Consider the following 21714-nt stretch of genomic DNA (forward strand, 5'->3'; position numbering starts at 1 on the left):
TATTAACATTTTTAAAGAAGTCTTCCTAAAACCAAAATAAAAACTAAACGTGTTGGAAAAAAAAAACAATGCATGAGGTCAAGCTAGTGCAAGATGACCATTTGTAGTTAAGCATTTAAATTGTAATTTTTTTAGAAAACGCGAGACCTTTTTTCTAGATAAGACCTTTATTCCTGGGCTGGGATCGTGTAGAGCCCTTTGAAGCTGCATTGAAACTGCAATTTGGACCTTCAACCCATTGATTGAAGTCCATTATAAGAAAAAAAATCATGACATGTTTTCCACAAAAACCTTAATTTCTTTTTGACTGAAGTAAGAAAGACATGCACATTTTGGATAACATGAGGGTGAGTAAATTATCATCATGTGGGACTAGAAATACAGCACCACCATGTGTTAAGACCAGCATGACTGTATAACATGTATCTGTGTTCAGGTAACAATTAATGGACATGGGTTTGTTACAGACCCATATTTCACAAAATGTAAGAACGTTTATCTGGACATAATTCTCATGTCAGATTTAAGTTTAAATAATCCTACTCTCAAGAGTTTTAATTACACATTTCAACTCAAAGCCAGTATCTGATAACCTTTTATTTACAATTTCTTGTGTTGTATTGGTGGAAGGGCAGTTTAAAACAATTGAATACAAAAGGACAGACACGTTACTAGTTCATCTTACAAGCTCATCTCTCTTGCATTTCTTGAAACCACTTCAAAACTCAAATCCGACTAGTAATGATGCCATCATCCACATCTCCTTCTGTAAGGCCAGATGCCACATCTGCATCCAAGAAACTTCACATTCAACACCTCAATCTGATCAACTGCTTATTGAACCCTTGAATGTCAGCATCACACTCATTCACCTTTACATTCTGATCCTGATACAGGCATGCAGTTGGTTACAAGTTAAAAACTGAAATGATTCCGATCAACTGAACCTTTGTTTTCATTAAAGCAACATTTCAACAGCAGAGAGGAGGAAAACCAGATTAAAATAGTGCTTGAACATATTAAAGAGGATTTATGCTGGATTACTTCATACGCATGACCTTACAATGATTTAATCAAATCTTTCAAAAGAGAACGCAGAAATATCAAATAATCAACAGCCTTTTATATATTTGAAGTATGTTCCTGCTGAAGAACCAGACCCTTGCCTCACTGTGCTTTTGGGGTAGACTGCAATTTTAAAAAAAATGGAAAAGGGGCAAAAAAAAAACACATTTAATCAGAGAGAGAGAGAGAACAAGGGCCACATCTACTCCAGTCTCTCCCGAAGCGTCCCAGGACATCGAGTGATGAGGGTGCATATTGCAGGCAGAGTGGCTTCTGACATGGCAATTCTGGTGGTAGTTATTTGTGAAAATATTGTCATTCACATCAAGCCATGTGTAGTTCATGAATGATGCAACAGTCCCAAGTCTTCACTCGTCCAGGTCCAGTGTGTTGAGCTCCTCCTCCAGTTCGTCCAGGTCCTCCCCAGTGAAGAGGTTCTCGTCTACTGGCACCGCTTCCGACTCCTCCTCATTGGTTTCTCCATCCTCCAGCGTTTGGTCTTCGCTATGTTCTCCATTCTCCATAGTTCCACCCGATGCCTCGCTCAATTTATTGTCTATAGAGACAAAATAGAGGTCAGTGACTTGAGAAGGAAGCATGAAGAATTATTTACACTCGTTTAAGACAAAGTGGTGGTGAAGTTAAGCATTATAAAACAGACCACTATAAAGCAGTGGTTCTGAAACTGTGGTCTATAAATTACCTGGGTGTAAATAAATACACTACCAGTCATATGTTTAAAGGAACACTCCACTTTTTTTGGAAATAGGCTCATTCTCCAACTCCCCCCAAGTTAATAAGTTGATTTTTACCGTTTTGAAATCCATTCAGCCATTCAAGTCAAGTTTTAAATATAACAAATATGGAAACTCGTTGCTATTGGTGTAATAGGATTCAATGATCTATGCTAAGCTATGCTAAAAGTGATATCGGCAGAACAGGAGAACGGCTGAATGGATTTCAAAACGGTAAAACTCAACTTATTAACTCGGGGGGAGTTGGAGAATGAGCCTATTTCCAAAAAAAGTGGAGTGTTCCTTTAATAATAGTAAAACGTAATATTTATAATATATAGTACAAAAATATTCAATATTATGTAACTAAAATGTCATATTTCTTTGTTTCAACTCCAGGTGGAATATATAATATTATTAAGTTTGTGTTTACTACCAGTCAAAAGTTTTTAACCAGTAAGAAGTCTCTTGTGTGTACCAAACCTGCATTTTTTGGATCCAAAGTATAGCGGGAAAAAAAATAATAATAAAAAAAAAAAGTACAATTTTGAAATATTTTTACCATTTAAAATAACTGTTTTCTATTTGAATATATTTCAATAGATTATTTCTGTGATCAAAGCTAACAGCAGTATTACTCCTTAAGTGTCACATGATCCATTAGAAATCATTCTAATATGCTGATTTGCTGTTCAAGGCATATTTGTCTAGGATTCTTTGATAAATAAAAAGACCTAAAGACCTAACATTATACACTATTCCATTCAAAAGCTTGGAATCAGTGTGTATATTTATATATATATATTTTTTTGAAAAACAAATTATAGAAATTAACACTTTTATTTAGCAAGGATGCTTTTGATTGATTAAAAGATTGATGATAATGACATTTATAATGTTACAAAAGATTTCTATGTCAGACAAATGCTGTTCTTCTGAACTTTCTATTCATCAAAGGAACGTTTTTGTTTTCAACAAAAATACTAAATACTGTTTTTGAGCAGCAAATCAGAATATTAAAATGATTTCTGAAGGATCATATGGCTGAAGTAATGATCCTAAAAAATTAGCTTTGAAATCACAGGAATAAATTACATTTTTAAATAAATTTAAATAGTAAAAATATTTTAAACTGTTTTGCTGTGCTTTGGATCAAATAAATGCAGGCTTGGTGAGCAGAAGAGACTTCTTTAAAAAAAAACATTAAAAATCATACTGTTCAAAAACTTCTGACTGGTATTGTAGTTGCTGTTAAATGGTAAATGCCACTATTTAATGAATTAACTCGTGTTTTATTTTTGATGTGTTTCACCATGTGAAAACAACAAAACTGTACAAACACAGATCTCACAAATTAACAGAAAAATGAAATTCATATGATATTTAGAAGCGTCTCACCATCTGTGTCATTTGTTTTAGGAGCTCTGCCGCCAAACCTGTCTGCTGACGCCACCGTTATACCAGCATTATCCACCTCTTTAGGGATAAATCTAGCCATGTCAATGTCCTGAATCTCCACCTCTGTGTCATCCACCTGGAGAGACAATTATGTTAACAATGCTAAGTGACTTGAGACTTGGAAAGTGTAAATTATTCATTTACCTGCAACACAAACACAAATATTAAACAATATCTGACAGATTTAAGATGAAGTTATATAGCTTATATTGGGTGGTGCTGTATTTTCTAAAAAAGAAAAAAAAGAAAAAAAAATGTACTTCTCACCTCGTTAGAAATCTCAGAGTCATCATCATCATCTTTAGCGTATTTAGTATCATCAGCCTCCTCATCGTCATCATCAACAAGCTCAGGTCTGAACTCAAACACTTCCCTTCCACTGACCTGGAGGACATGAAAGCAAGAGATGAGCATCCTTTAACACAACAGACGACATGAAAGACAGTTGAGGAAGCAGGACACAGTTAAACAGCAGCAACCACAGGATATGAGAGCAAAGACTTTACTGCCACCCTCTGGTCAAACCACAGCATCACTGTCAACATACCCAAACCATTCAGAGCAAAAACAGCTTTCTAAATGCACAGTGCAGTTTCAGTCCTTTTTCAAGACCTTGACATCTCTTATGTTGAGGTCAGTGTTTTAATTGAGCAGGCAAACAGGAATATCAGTGTAATGGTTTTTACTCACCCCAAACGCTCTGCCAGCTTTGAAGTCCGCTTTCTTTCTCTCCATGTCCTGTTCTGCTTTAGCCAGTTTCTCTTGCCTTTTCCTTTTCTTCCAGGCCAAGAAAGTTTCCAGAGTAATTCGGGTGACACTTGCTCCCAAAGCAGCTCGCTATAACAATGAACAGATGATCATAACAACTCTAATTCAATGACACTGTTACTTCACAATCGTGTTCTGAAACACTGTTCTCTTCCTTCTCACCTCAGTCTCTATCAAATCCTCCAGCGAGATCTCCTCTTCAGTTGTTTCTTCCTTCTTCTTGTCTTTCTTCAGAACAAAGCCCACAGGAAGAGCGTGGCGGTACATACAGTTGTCTCCGCCACCCGGACAAACCCAAAACCAGCCGTATTTGTTGTTTTCAATAGCATCAAGGAAATATTTGCACACCTTTAGATAAATAATATTTGTTAATTTCTTTGATTACAAATGATAAAAACCTCATTAGTCGAATCACATCAATGCTCATTTCTAGACGATTTGAGTGAAAACTGCCAGAACCTACAATCTGGGTCTTTGCTTTCTTCTTTTCAGCTTCTCCGTGTTTCTTCGTCACCACCTCCTCAAGTTTCTTTTCATCCCAATTTTCCATGGTGTCTGCAAATACAAAAATCAAAGCAATTAAAATAATTACATAAACGCAACCATCTTTGAGATTTATTTCATAAAAATCCCAGAAGAGATGCAAACAGAAGTCAGTTCCAAAATTTAACGGAAACCTTGTCAGTACATTACAAATATGTTTTTCAAATGTATTAAGGTATAAAATATTGTGCTAAATATGTGTTTTCACAAAACCTCAGCAATCAGTAAAATTGGCATGACGGAACGTAAACAATGCCAATGAACTGAACGAAACTCAAATATTTTGCTGATTACTGCTGCTGAAAATGGCCAATTATTGTCATGTTTTAGGCTGTACTAATTAGTCAAATGGGAAAAACATTTGACTGATTACTACATTTGACAGTACTACAGACTGCCAAAAAATGATAACAAATCAAGAAGAAGAGTGCAAAAAAAAACTGTCTGAGGAACAAAAGGCGTTTGTGGTTGGCCAAACTGAACCAGGATTTCCAGGGCTAGAATCTTTCTGGTCAGGCAGGTGAAATATTAGGCTAATATCTTAATACTGCTCATACGTATCCGGGCAGCTGACCAAATTGTGACATAAGTGCAAACCCTCTATATGTAGCCTAATAAAAACACTACTGTACTCGCCTTTCTCCAGGTCTTCATCTCTGCCATCCACATACATGCTTCTTTTCTCACATTTCCTCTCCAAAGAGAGGTCATGAGAGAATTTACACTTATCACCTTTGGTACACTGGCCTTGCTTAAAGAAAGCACACAGCACAGACTTGGGATCCACACCTGAAATGAAAAACAGAAAAAAAAAAAAAACAATCACGAAGACGATCATCACAGAATAGATCCAAGGTTATTTTCGTAAACAAAAACTAAGACGAAAACTATTGATCAGAAAACATTTTTGTAAACTGAAATAAAATTAAAACGACAAAATAAATGAAAAACTCAAACGAAACTAACAACTTTTATTGAAAAACTAACTGAAATAAAATAATAATTATCAAAAATAAATCGTTTTCGTAATCATTACGTTCTCACCCCATGGTGGAAAAATTAAGACTACGACCTGAACAGCACCAGCATTAAATCTAGGCTACTGCATCAGTTAAGCAAAAGTATTATTTTTTTATGTAACACAAGCGATCAAAACAATATACTAGAGCTGATTAATCGTTAAAGGACAGAGATTCAAACACACACATAATGTCATTTCCAAATAACAATGATTTCCCATGTCTATTAAATCTCTGAAAAAGTCTTACGGAACATTCAGATCTGTATTTGCACTGCTGCTGACACAGAGAGAGCAGTACCCAGTCATTCATATTATCACAGCAACAGTCTGATTAAAATTCATAGTTTGTATATAAACATTGATGTCTATGGTAGAGATCAAAATAGAGGACCTCATCTTTTGAAAGTAATTGGCGCTTCAATAACGTTTGTGTCGATTGTATTGTTTCGCCACTAGGTGGAAACAAATAACTGTTAAAGGATAGCTATTGCCAAAATGCAACCTGGGCTGTTTTTTTTTTTTTTTTTACTGTAAACGAGACAAACATATCTAAAAGCATAATTACGACAAACGAGCCGTTTTTGAGATTGACCGTGATTTCGTTTTGTGGTCAATGGCCGGTGAATGGGAGTACTAGGGGCATAACTTTAAAGGTTGTATCAGCGATTTCTAGCCTAAAACATAAAGTGTCCATTTCAGCTGACCTTTCTTCACGATCCGCTCACTGCCTGCCCCATAAATTGTCTGTGAAAAAAACGCGTCTCTCTGGTCAGCCTAGGGTCCGAGATATGCCAAAAAAAACAATCGGCACTACCAACCTTTCCACAGATAAACAAACTGTGTTCCGACCAATCAGCGTCAGGGATTTGGTGTTGTGGACTTTCGCTCCGCCTCCCTCACATCCCTGCACCAGTAGGAAAGTCCACAACACCAAACCCCTGACGCTGATTGGTTGGAACACAGTTTGTTTATCTGTGGAAAGGTTGGTAGTGCCGATTGTTTTTTTTGGCATATCTCGGACCCTAGGCTGACCAGAGAGACGCGTTTTTTTCACAGACAATTTATGGGGCAGGCAGTGAGCGGATCGTGAAGAAAGGTCAGCTGAAATTGACACTATGTTTTAGGCTAGAAATCGCTGATACAACCTTTAAGCGCATCAAAATCAATATTTTTACAACACTAAGAAGGCTCGACACACCATGAAACTTTGCTCGAAGTAGCGCCTGGGTCTCTACACATGAACAACTCACTTTTTCACAGTTTGAGTTTCCGTTCGCGGCCATCTTGCCAGTCAAGAGGTGTCGATCTCCGAATGCGAGGAGAGTAAAGATGGATAGCTCCTAAAACATATTTCCATATAAATGCACGGCTAATTCGTTGTTTTGTCACAAGTGAAAAACAATATTAACCTTCTAGTTGTAAGTAGAGCCTCATATAAGCCTAATATTTCGTCCTGTGGAGTCCATTCATTCGCATTCTGAGATCGACACCTCTTGACTGACAAGACGGCCGCGAGCGGAAACTCAAACAGTGAAAGTGAGTTGTTCAAAACCTTTCTTTTTAGTAAACTCTGTGTACACAATGTTCTCAATGCTCGAGTTCATGTGTAGAGACCCAGGCGATACTTGAGCAAAGTTTCATGGTGTGTCGAGTCTTCTTAGTGTTGTAAAAATATCGATTTTGATGCGCTCAAATTTATGCCCCTAGTACTCCCATTCACCGGCCATTGACCAGAAAACGAAATCACGGTCAATCTCAAAAATGGCTCGTTTGTCGCAATTATGCTTTTAGATATATGTTTGTCTCGTTTACAGTAAAAAAAAAACAGCCCAGGTTGCATTTTGGCAATAGTTATCCTTTAAATGTATTTGTCATTGAATAGAGATTGATTCAAAAATGCAGATTCATCCAGTAATGTTTTGTGAGCAAGTCATTTATTCATTCAAACCACTTTTTCAGAAATTTAAAAATTGGTGTATTAAGTATATTCTATTTTAAATACAAATATTATGTATTAAATGAATAAAAATGTATTCAAATGAATTAAACACATTGAAATAGACTGCAGCAATTAATATTTTGCTTAGTTTAGAATTGCGAGGAAATCGTGATCTCTAAGAAACTAAAACCGAAACTAAACTATTTAAAAACTAAGCAGAAATGTGTTCATAAAACAAAAACTAAACTAAAACTAACAAAATTGTTAATGAAACTAATAAAAACGAAACTAAATTTCATTGCAAATTTGAAAACTATATTAAAATAAAGCTAATTTAAAAAAGCAAAACTAAATTAACCTTGAATAGAACAGAGGAACAATAAACCAAGTTATAACCAAAGTAACATACGCAGGCGGACATGAAATATATAGTTGCACTTGGGTGCGTGAAGAGATGGCTCACCCAAATATTTAATTTCTGTCATTAATTACTCATCCTCATGTCATTTCAAACACATAAGACCAATATTGAGCGCGATATGGCATAGCTTGTCAGAGATTTACGTCTCTGTGTATTAATTGCTGGTCCAGCGGTACGCACGTGATGGAGATTTACTACTAATCAAAGTACCGGCTTCATTGACTAAACGCGCCTCACAATATCGTTCGATATATTGTCCAGCCCTACTGTGTCACAACAAATTCATCTTGATAATGTCAAATAACTTTGATAGAAAGGCATGTAACAAAAGATGCTCAGGTTAAAGTGTCAAATCAATTTTTTGGTCCCAAATTTTTATCAATTTTACTGGTAGTCCAGAATTTTTGGGTATAATGTCACAGTTTACTTTATTTTGCTATCCTTACTTACAAAAAAATGACTATAGTGTCCTGTACCCACTAGTAAAGATATATTAAAAAAAAATATATCTGGTGTCTGAATAAATTTTTGGTTTGACTGTAGAAACCATAGTCTCCAGAAAATTGCACATATGGTCACCATAGTCTAAGAGGACATTTGCATTTGTGCAACTGTGCTTTTATTCTGACTAACTAGAAAGATATATTGTACTGCACAGTAGCTTCAAAAGCATGGTCTATTTAAGCCCACATGTCATACTAAAGAAACCATGCTTCTAACCACAGGTTGAAAGCTGTCATTTGTTTGTGAAGCGTTTGAATAAACACAGAATCGTTAAATTCCATTGACCATAGCTGGGAAATGCACGCCTGATTAGAATCAGGTGCAAGATTCAGAGAAAAGTTTAAAATAAAGTTTTGTCCCTCATATAATGGACAAATTACCTTTGCTGACTTTCTGAGCTGCCACCACTGGCTTAAAGAGCTCGTTCAACTCAGACAACTCCTTCTTCTTGTCATCCTTCTTTTTGGTCTTTTCAGCTTCAGTAGCAGCGATCTGCAAATAAAACAAAACACATGCAGACCCTTTGGGACACTGGCTTGGGAAACCAAACTTAAGATAAAAATCAGCAACACAATTATTACCTGGCGTGAATTCTGCTGTCCATACTTGACTTGCTGTGTCACAGCTTTGATGAACTTCTGTTGCTTAGCTCCCTTTTTGTTTTTCAGTCCAAAGGTTTTATCCTGTCAGAAGTCCCAGTGACAATGACATCGTTATTTTAAAAACAGTCTATATTGAAACAAATAGGTTACATAATCAGATGATTAGACATAAAGGCATGTTATTGCTTACAAAACGAGGCCAACATTGACAGCCATATTGTTTTAAGCAAACCAATTCTTCTATGAAAATGCTAATGAATATACATACACCGTACAAATAATTACATAAGTTTACGTATATAAAAAGAATAACTGCCAGATCACTAAGGCTGCGGCTCAAATCCTCATGAGCAATTAAACTGTTAACCATTTTGGAACATTTAAATCAAACGTTCAAACAACCCCTATAATGGATCCAAATGCTGTGTAGATGGACAGCTCACTATGTTTTAACACACAGCCTGAATGTGGCATACTAGCAGTAGACTTGAGCTCATTTCACATCGTCATTTCCTCTTTGTTTCCGACTACGTTGACAATAACAGACTGACAGCTTAGTCTAACCATATTAAACAAATATATGACTGCTTATCCACACTATTCCATTCATCTTATGCTTTAAATGTCATTAAAAGCTTCTGGAATGCGCTAGTGAGTGAATCAGAGCACAAGGCCCAGAGTTCAGCATGCTGCACGAGTGCTAAAACGCCGCAAATCTCACCTCAATGATCTTCTCTTTTTTCTTCTCTTGGGTTTTCTTATTGCCTGTAGCTTGAGGTGGCTTTTTCGGAGGCATATCGCTTGAGACAAACTATAAAACTGAAGAAACACAGAAAAGCCGTATGTTCACAGGTAAGCGTAGGCTAACCGCTCTAGCAGCCGCAATGCATTCTGGAAGCTCCGGGGCGCGCATGTTGTGGACGCACGTGGTACAACAACGCCATCTAGCACAAGCTGATGGAAATACTCTTTATGTTTTTTTTTTTTATTCGTGGACCACTACTAAAGCCTACTAGAAATACAGTTGAGGTCAAACGTTTAGATACACCTTGCAGAATCCGCAAAATGTTAATTATTTACCAAAATAAGAGGGATCATACAAAATGCATGTTTTTTTTTTTATTTAGTACTGACCTAAATAAGATATTTTACATAAAAGAAGTTTCCATTTAGTCCATAAGAGAAAATAATAGTTGAATTTATAAAAAGTGTAGGCTACATAGCTGTGTTTTTTTTAGTGATAGTTGTTTATGAGTCCCTTGGTTGTCCTGAACCACTGTTCTTCCCCACAAATTTGTTGTTTTTTCAGCATTTTTGTGTACTTAAACCTTTTCCAACAACGTCTGTATGATTTTGAGATCCATCTTTTCACACTGAGGACTACTCAAGGACTCATATGGAAATATTACAGAACGTTCAAATGCTCACTGATGCTCCAGAAGGAAACACAATGCATTAAGAATTAAGAACCAGGGGTGTAAACTTATAAACAGAATGAAGATGTGTACATTTTTCTTATTTTGCCTGAATATATATATATATATATATATATATATATATATATATATATATATATATATATATATAATTTTTTTTTTTTTTTTTTTTTTTTTTTTTTTCATTTAGTAATGCCCTCTAGAAGCTACAGACTATACTACATGTTTCCCAGAAGACAAAATAAGTTAATGCATTGTTTTTCCTTCTGGAGCATCAGTGAGCGTTTGAACTTTCTGTAATAGTTGCATATAAGTCCCTGTTGTTCTCAGTGTGAAAAGATGGATCTCAAAATCATACGGTCATTGTTGGAAAGGGTTCAAATACAGAAAAATGCTGAAAAACCAAAGAATTTGTGGATTTTTCCGAAAAACAGCCGGCAGTTTGACTGTTCAGGACAAACAAAGGGTTGAACAACTATCACACAAAAAAAGAAAAGAAAAAACACAGCTGTGGATCATTCAGGTAACAACACAGTATTAAGAACCAAGCATATGTAAACTTTTAATAGGGCAATTTTTTTATAAATTCAACTGTTCTTTTCTCTTGTGGTTATTATATAAATTTTTTATTGTATACAGTTTTTATATATAAAGTTTTTATTGTGAGATATCTTATTCAGGTCAGTACTAAATAAAAAAATAACATGCATTTTGTATTAACCCTCTTATGTTTGTAAAACAAAATTTTGCAGATTCTTCCTTTGTTTGAAAGAAGTTTTATTTAGCAAGGATGTGCTAAATTTATTTGAAAAAAGTGATAGTAAATACTTTTATCATTTTTAAACGGCTATACTTTTTTTTTTTTTTTTTTTTTTTTTACTTTTTACTCATCAGAGAATCCTGAAAAAAAGTATTACATGTTCCAAAAAAAAAAAATTAAGCTGCACAGCTATACCCAACATTGATATTTAACATTAAAAATCTTACTGATCCCAAATTTTTCAACAGAAGTGTAATTTCAACCCTATTAAAATTTGGAAAAATTAATAATAAAAAGAGACAGTACACTAAAAAAATAGTGTTGAAAACAAATTTTACTTTTATTGCTAGAAAATGTCAAAATTAAATACAAAGTCAAGTAACTAGACTTATGTCGAAATAACAAGTTATGTTGAAGTTACAAATTATTATGTTGTAATAATGAGTTATGTCGAAATAATGACTTAATATCTTGAACTAATGAGACATCATGTTAAAATAATTTGTTATGTCAAAATAACAAGACATTATGTTGTAAAAACGAGTTATATCTCGAAATAACAAGATATGCATTTTGATGGTACATGATAAAAAATTATTTCACATAATTTTTTGGTTTATTTGGAACATTTTATTGATAAAACATTTTTTTGACCACCCCTCAACCCACACCCAAAACATTTTTTCGTTGCCTTAGGGCAACATTTCGCAACAGAATCCAGGAGAAAATTCTCCATTCACATATCATAAGACAATGTTCAGAGAGCAATACAAAATCACAAATCTGTCACAAAATGTAAAAAAAAAAAAAAATCATTACGTGAAAAGGGAAAAAAAACTTGAAACACATTGATATATTGCATTTGGACGTAGGTTTGTGTCGTAGTGCAGGGCTGAGAAAATTTTTTTCCTAGAGGGCCACTGTCCTGCAGAGTTTAGCTCTAACCCTAATTAAGCACACCTGCCTGTAGCTTTCTAATGATCTTAAAATAATGTATTAGCTGGCGCTGATGTGTTTGATTAGGGTTGGAGCTAACTCTGCAGGACAGTGGCCCTCCAGGACCAAAGTTTCCCAGCCCTGATGTAGTGGGTCGTGTCATATCATGTGCTTCATATGAGATTTTACTCCATGTTGAACTTCAAGAAGCACTTCTTCTATGCTGTGAAACAGAGGTGCACATCACTTTGGGTGTTCCTGTGCACCCAGGAACCTTGCATCTTCCCTTTTTGTCATATATTATTTGCCCATATGTATTGTCAATGAGAAATCCTGATTAGGGATGGGAGCTGTGGACCCCTGCTTCCTTACCCCTTATTGCACAACATGGCCCTGAGGCAACAATTGAGATATTATGTTGAAATACTATGTTGAAATAACCAGATATAGTTATGTTGAAATAATGAGTTACGTTGAAATAATGACTTAACTCGAAATGAGTTAAGTCGAAATAATGACTTCATAACGAGTTATGTCAAAATAATGAGTTATGTTGAAATGAGTTATGTTGAAATAACCAGATATAGTTATGTTGAAATAATGAGTTATGTCGAAATAACGACTTAATAACTTGAAATAATGAGTTATGATGAAATGAGTTATGTTGAAATAACCAGATATAGTTATGTTGAAATAATTAGATATGTTGAAATAATTACTCAATATCTCTAAATAATGAGATATTATGTTGAAATAAAGAGTTATGTTGAAATAATGCGATATATTATGTTGAAATAAAGAGTTATGTTTAATTAACGAGATATATTGTGTTGAAATAATGAGTTAATATCTTAATGTGTCAAAATAAGGAGTTATGTCGAAATGAGACACTATGTTGAAATAAGTTATGTTGAAATAACCAGATATAGTTATGTTTAAATAAGTTGTTGAAATAACCAGATATAGTTATGTTGAAATGAGTTATGTTGAAATAATGACTTAATATCTCTAAATAATGAGTTATGTTGAAATAATGACTTAATAACTCAAATACGAGTTATGTCAAAATAATGAGTTATGTTGAAATAACGAGATACTATGTTGAAATATGTTGAAATAATCAGATATAGTTATGTTGAAATAATGAGTTAAGTCGAAATAACGACTTAATATCTCGAAATAATGAGTTATGTTGAAATAATGACTTAATATCTCTAAATAATGATTTATGTTGAAATAATGACTTAAATCGAAATGAGTTATGTCGAAATAATGACCTAATAACTCAAAATAACGAGTAATGTCAAAATAATGAGTTATGATGAAATAACGAGATACTATGTTGAAATAAGTTATGTTGAAATAACCAGACATAGTTATGTTGAAATAATGAGTTTTGTCGAAATAACGACTTAATATCTCCAAATAATTAGATATGTTGAAATAACGATATGTTGAAATAATGAGTTATGTCAAATAACAACTTAATATCTCAAAATAAGTTATTTTTTTATAGTGTAAATGGTATAAACAGTACAAAAAGGCTTAGAAACCATTTTCACATAGAAACTGCCAGTAAATTTCACAATTAGAAGGACATGGCAAGTAACACATTACATTAAAGTTAAAGTTTGAAGTAGAGAAACTAAAATAGTATTTTCTTGTAAAAAGTACTCCAATAACATTTGTATTATTTACAACTACAAAAATGATGTTCCTTAAAGCTAGAATGACCTTTTTTCTGTACACTCAAAAAAATGGTTGTGTGCCATTGTTGGTTTTATTTAAATATTTTATTTTAAAACAACATATATATATTTTGTTGTCCGCCAAAACACTATTGTATTGTGCTTAAATAACTTAAGCTGTTTAATTATCCATTTTACTTAATTATGAATTGTTAAAGTAACGCAAAGGGTTTAATTTCACCATTCAAAAACGGGATGTGACAATTTCTAAAGTATTTGATGAAGACACGTCATGATTGATCATTATTACAGACACCTGATGTTAATAAGCAGAATTACCAAAAAAGGAAAAAAAAATTTAAGCAACCATTATAGTGGTCAATGTTTGCATTAGTTGGGCTCTTGACCCTTAAATCTTCAATGTTAGATTTTGTTTGGCTGCTTTTACTGAGTTATAACAGCTAGACAAGCCAAGAACAAAAGTCATCAAGTAGCATTGACTGTACTTAAAATAGCTATCATCATGTAGTGACTTAAGTACTTGACTTAGGTTTTCCTTACAGATTTCAATAGAACTGTGCAGATAAGATCTGTCAGTTTTGGCTTTATAAGACAGATGAAGAAAGAAAAAAAAAAGTTTTTTTGCTTTTAGACACACAGACATGAAGAATCAGTGTGAGAATCACAACAACGGTGACCACCAAAAAACCATGTTGTAGCCAATCAGAACTCATCCATGACTCCCATCATGCATTGCGACATGAATAAATTATGAGCTGTTTGGCCTATTTTTTAGTAAACCAAAACAAGCTGACTAAGCTTAATGGTTTTAAGTTAAAGGACATTGATTACATTGGTTTGGTTGGACATTACTAGTTCACATTGATTTTCCTAATTCAATTGTGTTGTCTTAACAGAATAATTTTGAATAGATTGAAAAAAAATCCTTATATGTTAATAAAAAACAATTTGGTTGTTTGGAACCACTGTCCATAATTGAATTGAGTTAGTTTAAAGAATCATTTTTTTGAGTGTATTTTAAAGGAAAATATAAGAACGGAGATCTAATTGAAACATGCACAGCTTTAAAGAAACTTGGCACTTCAACATTTATGTGAATGTCCTAATCACCGACCTGACTGGGATGCTTGTATGCAACATGTATGATTAAAAGTAATGTCATTTATGGGATGGAGAAAGATTTCTGTGAGATGAACTAGATGATAAGCACACCTATAAATGAAGAGGAAGGCCCCTTGAGCGTTATCATTAGGAGCTGATTTGATTTATCAACACCACAGCAAATGTGTTCCCCTTGTCGGTGTGATGAATAGTGTCTAATCACAAATGGACACCCTGCTGTAAGTAGCCATCATTAACTCTGGCAGTTTTTACAAGCAACTGCTCTTTCTACTCCTGCCGCACATCAGATCCTCCCATCCAAAGCAAATAGAGAGGCCAGTTGATGAGTCTTCCATTAGTCAACTTGGCTTCGGGTGCTTTAGAAGAATATGTAGCTAATAGTCTCAAAAATACTGCAGATATTCACAGACTCTAATGTTTGAGCCTTGAGGAAATACTGCAGGTGCTTGGAAAGAAAAGTAGCGTAATATGAATTTTAAAACACTATTGAATCTTTCTTTTATATGTCTGGTCTGAACACTCAGCTTTTTTTTTTTTTTTTTAGTTTGCAGTCCGACACAGTTTAATCAAAGCAGAAGTCTTGTGCTGAGCAGCTTATACTGTATAGACTGTCGCACCTTTTGCATTACATTATTATTCTGCCGATTCAGCAGACGGTAGTAGTCTGTTGCAACACTCCTCTCTGTGAGAAATCCAACAGGGAGAGGTGAGATAAACACACACTTGAGTAACAATGGAAATCACAGCTACAATAAAAATCTGCTCATCCATTATATTAGATGGTGCTTAAAAGTATGAATGGATTTTGTTGATGTTGTCTGGAATATTGTTAGGTTTGTTTTGTAGTTTTAAAAATATGGTTTATTTTTGAGTACTTTAAGTACTTTTTTCACAGGCAGCATCCTGCTGTTATCACCATCTTCTATTTATTTGTGTTATGTCAGGGTCACATTTTGTAATATACTGCATAAAATATTAGTGTTAGTTTGTTTAAAACTAGTCTAGATGTTATTTCATGTTTACTTGTTGTATCCTTTCTATATCATTTTCTATCCTATTACTCTTTTATATTCTCTTTTACTGTCATAAGCCAGTTTTTTAATAACATCATCCTTTAGAAAGTGAGAACTTTTTGTTGGGAAATCAGCAACAAAAACATTAATAAATTGCAATGGACTTTATGATTTTTTTTTGGCTTTTGTTAACTTTAAAACATTCAATCTTTATAAAATTACAGAAATTGGCATGAAAATCTAACATTTTCAGAATGGTTTTTAAAAAACACTAAAAACATAAAAACGCTGTTCATTTTCATCTTGTTAATCATTAAGATATTTGTAGCATGTACATTGTATGGGTCAAAATGATAAAATTTCCTTTATGCCAAAAATCATTAGGATATTAAGTAAAGATAATGTTCCATGAAGATATTTTATTTATTTTTTATTAGTAGTATGCATTGCTAAGAACTTCATTTGGACAACTTTAGAGGCGATTTTCTCAATATTTATTTTTTTTGCACCCTCAGATTCCATATTTTCAAATAATTGTATCTCGGCCAAATATTGTCCTATCCTAACAAACCATACATCAATGAAAAAACTTATTTATTCTGCTTTCAGATAATGTATAAATCTCAATTTCGAAAAATTGCCCCATATGGCTGGTTTTGTGGTCCATAGGTTTTTGATAGAGTGTAGATATTAAATATCATTTATGTCCACTAGGAGGCGGCCAGCCTCTTTTATAAGTAAATAACTCACCCATTTAAAACCAATCTATTAGCATATTTATTAGCATGAAATGGTATTAATTTTATTTTTCAAACCAATAGATGTTTCTCTGTACACTTCAGCTATTTTATTAACTTTATTATATTTTCTGCATTGATGTCCAACAGTGCCTTAAATTGCTGAGACAATGTGCTTGGCTCACTACACCAACACACTAGTACTTATATGGGCCATTCTACAGAATTGGTCCAAACTGCTGTCCCAAAACCAGAAAACACATTTAAAAAGCATTCAAAGTATTCAAATCTTAGACGTTTACTAAGATCCTTCTATTATGTATTGAAACCCACAATAATATTTAAAATATCAGTAAGCTTATTATATATAAAATTATCATTAGTATGGTCTTTTCAGTTGGGAGGTGGCTGTCCTGAACCCCTACTTACGAATATTATGTTGAAATGTTTGCATTTTATTCCATTGTTGTTTGTAAAAATATGTTTTTGATTTTTTAAAAAAATATTTTTTATATTCTGAAAAAAATGTGTCCTGCATTTTCATGTCACTACCGAAACAGTGTATGTTTTAGTCCATTGGCTGAGACTGATTTTAACTACATACCTACATTTATGAGCAGGAAATATTTATTTGTCACTCTCTCTCATAGCTACAAGGTGAGTAAAATAGGCCCCATCATTTTGAGATAAATGTGTTCAAAAGTCTGAAAATCTGTGTGTAACTTCAGAGGAGAAGATCACTTCCAGAACAAAAATTTACAGATAATTTACTCATCCCCTTGTCATCAGATGTTCAGGGCTTTCTTTCTTCAGTCGTGAACAGTGTTGGGAAAAGTTACTTTTAAAAGTAATGCATTACAATATTGAGTTACTCTCTAAAAAAAGTAATTAATTCTGTTACTTTTTATGGAAAGTAATGTGTTACGTTACTTTTGCATTACTTTTTAAATCTGGGCAGTGTTTGCTTGTTTGTTATTAATATAAAAAGTTATATTTTTGGCAAATGTAAAAGCCCTTTCACACCAAATACCACAGGCTGAAGGAAAAAATAAATTCACATCTGTAAAGTAGACCACAGAAGAAGAGAGTTCAACACTCTTCATCAATAAAAAAAAAGAAAAACAAATTTTTGTATTATTTTAGAGCAGGGGTTTTCAAACCTGTCCTGGAGCCTCCCCTGCCCTGCACATTTTGCTTGTCTCTCTCATCTAATACACCTGATTCAAATCATCAGCTCATTAGTAGAGACTGCAAGACCTGAATTGGGTGTGCCTAATAAGGGAGACATACAAAATGTGCAGGGCAGGGGAGGCTCCAGGACAGGTTTGAAAACCCCTGGTTTAGAGTAATTGCTGCTTCTTAGTATGGTTGCATTGGATCATCAAAGGTCAGAAACACTGGTTATTAAAATGGAATTAAATACATAAAAGATATTTGTATTACTTAACATATTTAATTGTTGCAGGTTTGCATCATATTCTAATTTGCATTTCACTGTTTTTATTCATTTTGAGGAATACTGAATCTGTTTTTGTTTTGTTTTTGTGAGTGAGATGAATTAATTCACATTTATTCTAAAACTAAAGTAACATCCTTCTCCTGATTTCTCTCAACATGAGGGCAGGAAAACTTTCAATCAATAACTGGGGAAAAAGTAACCGGCGTTACTTACTAGTTACTTGAAAAAAATAATCTGATTACATACTAATCGGTTATTTTCTAAAAAAAAAAAAAAAAAAAAAAAAAAAGACAATTTATATACTTTTAAACTTCAAACGCTTGTCTTGTCTAGCTCTATGAACCTAAATGTGTATTTAGGTTCATGACATTTAGGGTATGTCAAAAAAACTCCCATCTTATTTTCTCCTCAAAAGGAAAAGTTCACTTTCAAGAACAAAAATTTACAGATAATTTACTCACCCCCTTGTCATCCAAGATGTTTGTGTCTTTCTTTCTTCAGCCGTAAAGAAATTATGTTTTCTGAGGAGGAAAAAGAAATTATGTTTTCTGAGGAGGAAATCCTGGATTTTTTCTGAGGAAAAATTCCAGGATTTCTACATACAGCGGACTTCAGTGGTGCCGCAAGTTTAAACTTCCAAAATGCAGTTTAACCCTTGTGTGGTGTTCGTATTTTTGTTACTCAGCCAATGTTCATGGGTCTGGTGGACCCGCTAGAGTTTTGGCTTTCCAAATTAACACTATCAAACAATTTTATGTTAAATTACTCAACAAATGTTTACTTCATCCCCATTACAAGCCATATGAACAGCAAACATGGTTAATTTTCCCCCTTTACCTTTGTTAGATCACATTGATGAATTAATGTGCTTCTCGGTTTTTTTGACATTTTTTGAAATCCATATTTCTTCACTTGCTGCCTGGTGGGCTTGCTCTGGTCCTCGAGCTGGCTGCTGATGGGGTACTCGTCTTCGTTTTGTTACTAAATGGTGCTCAACCTCATCCTCTTCTTCAAAGTCACTGTCAGACTATGAATTTTCAGAAATGTGATCCTCATATTCTGAAACCTCTTCCTCGACATCATCATCAAAAGCTCCTCTCTCTTCCAAAATCAATTGCAAGGCCCTCGCAGCAGATAATCTTTTGGCCAGCTTGATCAGTTGTGATAAGGAACCATACTGGCAAAGTCTTATTTATAGTATTATGCTCCTAATTTGCAGGTGGGACAGGGTATGAGAAAACAAAGCTCGGTTCCCGCAAGAGAGAGGATAAAATGTGCGGGAATGTAAGAGCAGACAGTGTTGATGGTTGAATTTTCAACAATTTTGCAACTTTGTGTGGGAGCAAAAAGGGGAGGGGAAGAAAACAGCATCACCAGAAAGGATGGAGACAGAGTGTAGGAACACTGGACCTACACTTTCAACACTTTTATTAGACCTGGGTCCAGTGGACCCGAACACCTTGTATGTAATGTAAATGCATGGGGAGAGGTACAGTATGCGGTCATTGAAAATTTGTTCGGATTTATGTTCTTCACAGAAAATAAGCCAAAGCCAATGAATTTCAGGTTGAAAAAATAATTAATTGTTTAATTTTTCTTTTGAAAAAAACTGAAAATGGGTCCCACAGACCCGAACACCATACAAGGGTTAAATGCAGCTTCAATAGGCTCTAAACGATCCCAGCCAAGGAAGAAGGATCTTATCTAGCAAAATTGACATTACACTTTTATACATTTTAACCTCAAATGCTCGTTTTGTCTAGCTTTGTTTGTACTCTGTGTATTCTGTTAGGGTATGACAGTTAGGGTATGTCAAAAAACTCCCATCTTATTTTCTTCTCCAACTTCAAAATCGTCCTGTCTTTTTTAAAGGGCATTTGATCTTCTTTGCACGTTTACTTTGTAAACACTTTGTCGGTACAAACAAAGCTAGACAAAATGAGCATTTGAGGTTAAAAAGTATTAAAGTATATTGCCAATTTTGCTAGATAAGACCCTTCTTCCTTGGCTGGGATCGTTTAGAGCCCTTTGAAGCTGCATTTAAACTGCATTTTGGAAGTTTAAACTTGCAGGCACCATAGATGTCTATATATAGAAATCCTGGAATGTTTTCCTCAAAAAAACATAATTTTGGCACCAATTCTGTAGAGTGGCCCATATATAATCGTACGCAGTAACTTTAACTTTCATTCCATTCTATATATAAAAAATATAAAAAATGGGCCTATGGCCAGAAATTTACCAAATCAGCGGAAACATGTTTGACCATATGATTGACAGTACAAAATAAAAGCAGTACACTAAAATTGGACACAATTTTCACTTAGAAACTGCTATTAAATTTTTACAATTAACTACAATGACTACAATGAAACACACTGAATTAAACATGTCATTTTGAAGAAAAAAGACTGCAATAGCATTTTAACTTTACAATGAAATAATATGTTTAATGTGAAAAAAATACAACATTAAATGCTGGTCATAATCCCTTTTTACTTCAGAAATGCGATGTATTTCAGGGTAAAACCCTGTATTCAGTGAAAGATTGTTTGATGAATAGATGTTCACAACAAGAGCAGAAACATAAAGCAAAAAAGTAAACCAGAGTCTATTTGTTTCATGTTGTCTTTAATAATAACATTTTGTTGATGTGTAACACGTAAAGACATTCAAACTTGTCGAATTGCTTATAGCCTCTTGCTACTTTGATTGCTATTGAGGAATTCCTATTTTAGTATTTAACGTCTAAGTGTCAGATGCTATTAGCTATCCATCATACGCCATTTGTTCAAATGCCACATAAATCACAAAGTGAACAAACTTAAAATCAAATAAATAAACAAACTCAACTTAATTTGATTTTCGCACATTAGCATAAAGCTATAAACTGAATGAAATGGTTTGGCAATTCATTGGGTGGGGGTAATAAATACTAGAGAAAATCACTCATGCTGCCTTTATGGCACAGTAAATTATCCAAAGCCTTCTGCAATGTCCTCCTGGCTCAGCGCAGTGCGCAATAACCCACAAAACCCTCTGCAATATTTATCAGCCACACACTGCCGATGTGGCCAAGTAAAGTGCGGAGTAGCAGAACACAAAGGAACAATGTCATTCAATGCATGATTTAGGCTAAATGCTCATTTAATGTTGGTGATTCAAACTCGTGTTTGAGCAGGAAACTGAAAATCACCAAGGGACTATGTATTACCACACATCAAGAAACTAATTTAAGCTATTCATCAAGCCCTAATATAAATTCTTTTAAGTTCGACTTGCTGTGAGTCACCTGTTGAACACAGCCAAAGAGCCACACAAAAGTATGGATGATTTTTATATCGATATTATTCTGGCTCAAACTGAATACACTGTTTAAAATGGGGCAATGCTTTTATTATTACATAATTCATTGTTTTAAATATTAATCATTTCAAATTAAGTGTCAGTGAGTTTTAAAAGATGAACCTCTCAGCTAAAGTCTTGC

The 21714-nt window shown here is 34.1% G+C and overlaps 1 protein-coding gene across 1 annotated transcript; it reads right to left on the bottom strand.

The window, feature by feature from the left end:
* Positions 1-579: 579 nt before the first annotated feature.
* Positions 580-9943, bottom strand: zc3h15 (zinc finger CCCH-type containing 15). The gene is made up of 10 exons (XM_073845800.1): positions 9777-9943; positions 9035-9136; positions 8834-8945; positions 5205-5357; positions 4489-4580; positions 4188-4373; positions 3948-4094; positions 3525-3641; positions 3198-3333; positions 580-1621 (listed from the first exon to the last, which is right to left on the bottom strand). Exons 1-10 carry the CDS (start codon positions 9849-9851, stop codon positions 1434-1436), a joined length of 1308 nt encoding a protein of 435 aa, XP_073701901.1. The 5' UTR covers positions 9852-9943; the 3' UTR covers positions 580-1433.
* Between the last annotated feature and the right edge of the window lie 11771 nt (positions 9944-21714).

The sequence above is a fragment of the Garra rufa genome, chromosome 8 (genome assembly GCF_049309525.1).
Source record: "Garra rufa chromosome 8, GarRuf1.0, whole genome shotgun sequence".
In the NCBI taxonomy this organism is placed as follows: domain Eukaryota; kingdom Metazoa; phylum Chordata; class Actinopteri; order Cypriniformes; family Cyprinidae; genus Garra; species Garra rufa.

What these genes read in the sequence shown, in the direction of transcription:
- zc3h15 (XM_073845800.1), bottom strand. Translation starts at nt 9,851, where the DNA reads ATGCCTCCGAAAAAGCCACCTCAAGCTACAGGCAATAAGAAAACCCAA. An exon ending in AGAAAGCAAAGACCCAGATT is followed by an intron (nt 4,374 to 4,488) that starts GTAGGTTCTGGC and finishes ATTTATCTAAAG; the next exon opens with GTGTGCAAATATTTCCTTGA. An exon ending in AGGATTTGATAGAGACTGAG is followed by an intron (nt 4,095 to 4,187) that starts GTGAGAAGGAAG and finishes TCATTGTTATAG; the next exon opens with CGAGCTGCTTTGGGAGCAAG.